Below are 2565 nucleotides of genomic sequence, written 5' to 3'. Positions count from 1 at the left end.
CTGATCCGTTTCACCCCTAGTATATATATCTATATATATATAGTAGGGCTGTCAATAGATTAAAAAATTTAATCTGATTAATCACAGGGTAGCTGTGGATTAATCACGATTAATCACGATTAATTGCCATTCATAAATATGCCCGGAATTTCTGAATTTCTCTGTATATTGTTGTAGGAACGGAAAGATAAATGACAGAAGGTGGATATATAGGCATTTAGCATGTTCTTTTATTCATGAAAGAATCCAGATGATGGTGTTATTAATAATGAAAAATAAAATCGAACTTAAACATACCACACCATATTTCAATTTTTGTTTTGTGCCAGTCTCTTTGCAATGCCTATGAGCATATAACATTTTTATTTTTATTTTTTTAATCAAACTTAAAGATAACAGTCATCCCAAACGTTATGGGCATCTTAGCCATTGCTAAGTTTAGAATGGTTAAACATTGGTTGAACATTTTCCCTTTTTTAAATTAACAAACTACCACACCTTCGTACAATAAAATGTGTCTCTTGGTTATTCTTCTTATAGCCAGTTGCTGAGGCAAACTAACTGGCTGACATTTTCTGAAAGTAAGGCTGACCGTTTCTTTTGCACGATGTGGCCTGCCACTGAGAAGAGTCTTTCACATGGAACTGTGGATGCAGGAGTCGCTAGATATTTGCGAGCCAGCAGGGCCAGCTTGTCATGGGCTCCTGAATGAGCAGACCACCACTGCAATGGACAGTCCTCCATACTAATGCAGGGCTCTGCCCTGTACCTGTGTATGTCTCTGCCAGGCTGCACCTCCTCATCAGAATCTGAGCACATTTGTAGGAGCAGGCTCATTTTCTTCTTGGGTGGCCCATCTTCAGAAGTCTGTGGAGACCTTCTTGGTGATTGTTCATGCAGCATGCCTCCCAGTGTGGTCCACACCTCTTCTCCTTCACTCTTGGGCAGGGTCTTCAAGTCTTTAAAGCGTGGATCCAGGGCCGTTGCAAGCTTGAGCCATGTGTTGTTGGTCTTTTCTTGGCGGGAGGCTAGGTCTTCTTTGAATGCCGTCTTAAATCGCACCACATATGCAGGGTCCTCATCAGAGACCTCCATTACACGACGCAAGTGGCAGAGGGCAGGCAGTACAACAGAGCAGGATACATAGGCCTCCCCACCCAGGATCTCAGTTACATACCTGCAGTTGAATGAAACACACACACACACACACACACACACACACACACACACACACACACACACACACACACACACACACACACACACACACACACACACACACACACACACACACACACACACACACACACACCATTAAGTGATTACAACAGAAGTTGGTAGTTTACAAAAAGGTAACATATAATTTCAATTTAATTAATTACATTTTATTTCAAACTATAGGCCTATTAATAATTAATATGTGGATTACTTACCGACAGGGCTCTAGAAGAGTCTCAAGTCTTAGCACCTTGTCCCATTCTGGTGGTGTCAGCATAATGAGTTTGTGCTGCTGTTGGTCCAGGGTTGCTTTTATTGCTGCTTGATTGCGGTTCAGACGCTTGACCATATCCACCGTCGAATTCCAACGTGTTGGAACGTCCTGGACCAGCGGCTCCTTCTTCTGTCCAAGGGCAGCTTGTTGTGCTTGAATCTCCGCGGTGTTTGCCGGACTGTGTTTGAAGTGGCCCACAATTTTGCGAGACTTGGACAATGCATGCACAAATCCGCTGTCAGAGAGGCTCACCGTGATGCTTCTCTGTAGGATGTGAGCTATGCAAGGCATGTGCTCAAATGTCAAAAGTCTAGCCGCAGCGATCATATTGCGTGCGCTGTCGGTCCCTATAGTTGTGACTTTTCCTTCTATTTCCCACTTGCGTGCTACTGTTAGGAACTGCTCTGCACATGCTTCTGCAAAGTGACGCTCTTCTGTTTTCATTGTAGTTAGCGCAAACGACTTCAGTTCCCATGTTTTAGTGATATGATGTGCAGTTACACCCAGGTAATTGTTGTTACTCACAGAGGTCCAGTGGTCTCCTGTCAGGGCGACATAGTCAGCTACAGCCAAATCCTCTTCTTTCTTTTTCTTTTCCGTTTTGTAGAGGTCGTGGATTTTAGTCATTACTGTGCCTCTTGACGGTGGCTTGTAGAATGCGTCGCGTGAAGCAACTTGTAACACTTCCGCGAGGCCCTTGTCCTCGACAATATTAATCGGCCGACAGTCTTTTGCAATCCATTTGGCAATTTTTTGGGTCAAGTTCTCAGAAATAGACTTACTTAATGCACGGCCTTCGGTGAGCGTTGTCTGAACTAAGCCCCCTGGTCTTGCCCCAGAACTTGAAGAGCCGACAAACGCATGCTTAGCGTTGATATGGTACTTTAGGCTGGAAGTGCTTCGGTGAAACGAAAACTCCTTCTTGCAGAGTGTGCAAATCACTGCTTGTTTGTTAAGTGTTCCATCTTTGTTTTTTTTAAATTCAAACTTTCCATCCAAAGGGCCAACAACTTCTTTCGGTTCAGTATCCATCTTGTGTCTCAGTCAAAACTCTAGAGCGGCAAATAGCGGCG

The 2565-nt window shown here is 43.8% G+C and overlaps 1 protein-coding gene across 1 annotated transcript; it reads right to left on the bottom strand.

Moving 5' to 3' along the window:
- Nucleotides 1-208: 208 nt before the first annotated feature.
- LOC115545830 (zinc finger BED domain-containing protein 4-like) lies at nt 209-1783 on the bottom strand. The gene is made up of 2 exons (XM_030359278.1): nt 1434-1783; nt 209-1177 (listed from the first exon to the last, which is right to left on the bottom strand). Exons 1-2 carry the CDS (start codon nt 1781-1783, stop codon nt 535-537), a joined length of 993 nt encoding a protein of 330 aa, XP_030215138.1. The 3' UTR covers nt 209-534.
- Nucleotides 1784-2565: the final 782 nt, after the last annotated feature.

Source organism: Gadus morhua, chromosome 6, assembly GCF_902167405.1.
Source record: "Gadus morhua chromosome 6, gadMor3.0, whole genome shotgun sequence".
Classification (NCBI taxonomy): domain Eukaryota; kingdom Metazoa; phylum Chordata; class Actinopteri; order Gadiformes; family Gadidae; genus Gadus; species Gadus morhua.
This window is presented reverse-complemented; position numbering and strand designations above follow the sequence as displayed.

Coding starts and splice junctions, on each gene's coding strand:
- LOC115545830 (XM_030359278.1), bottom strand. CDS start 1,783: ATGCCTTGCATAGCTCACATCCTACAGAGAAGCATCACGGTGAGCCTC. Junction 1,178..1,433: donor ACTCTTCTAGAGCCCTGTCG/GTAAGTAATCCA, acceptor ATTCAACTGCAG/GTATGTAACTGAGATCCTGG.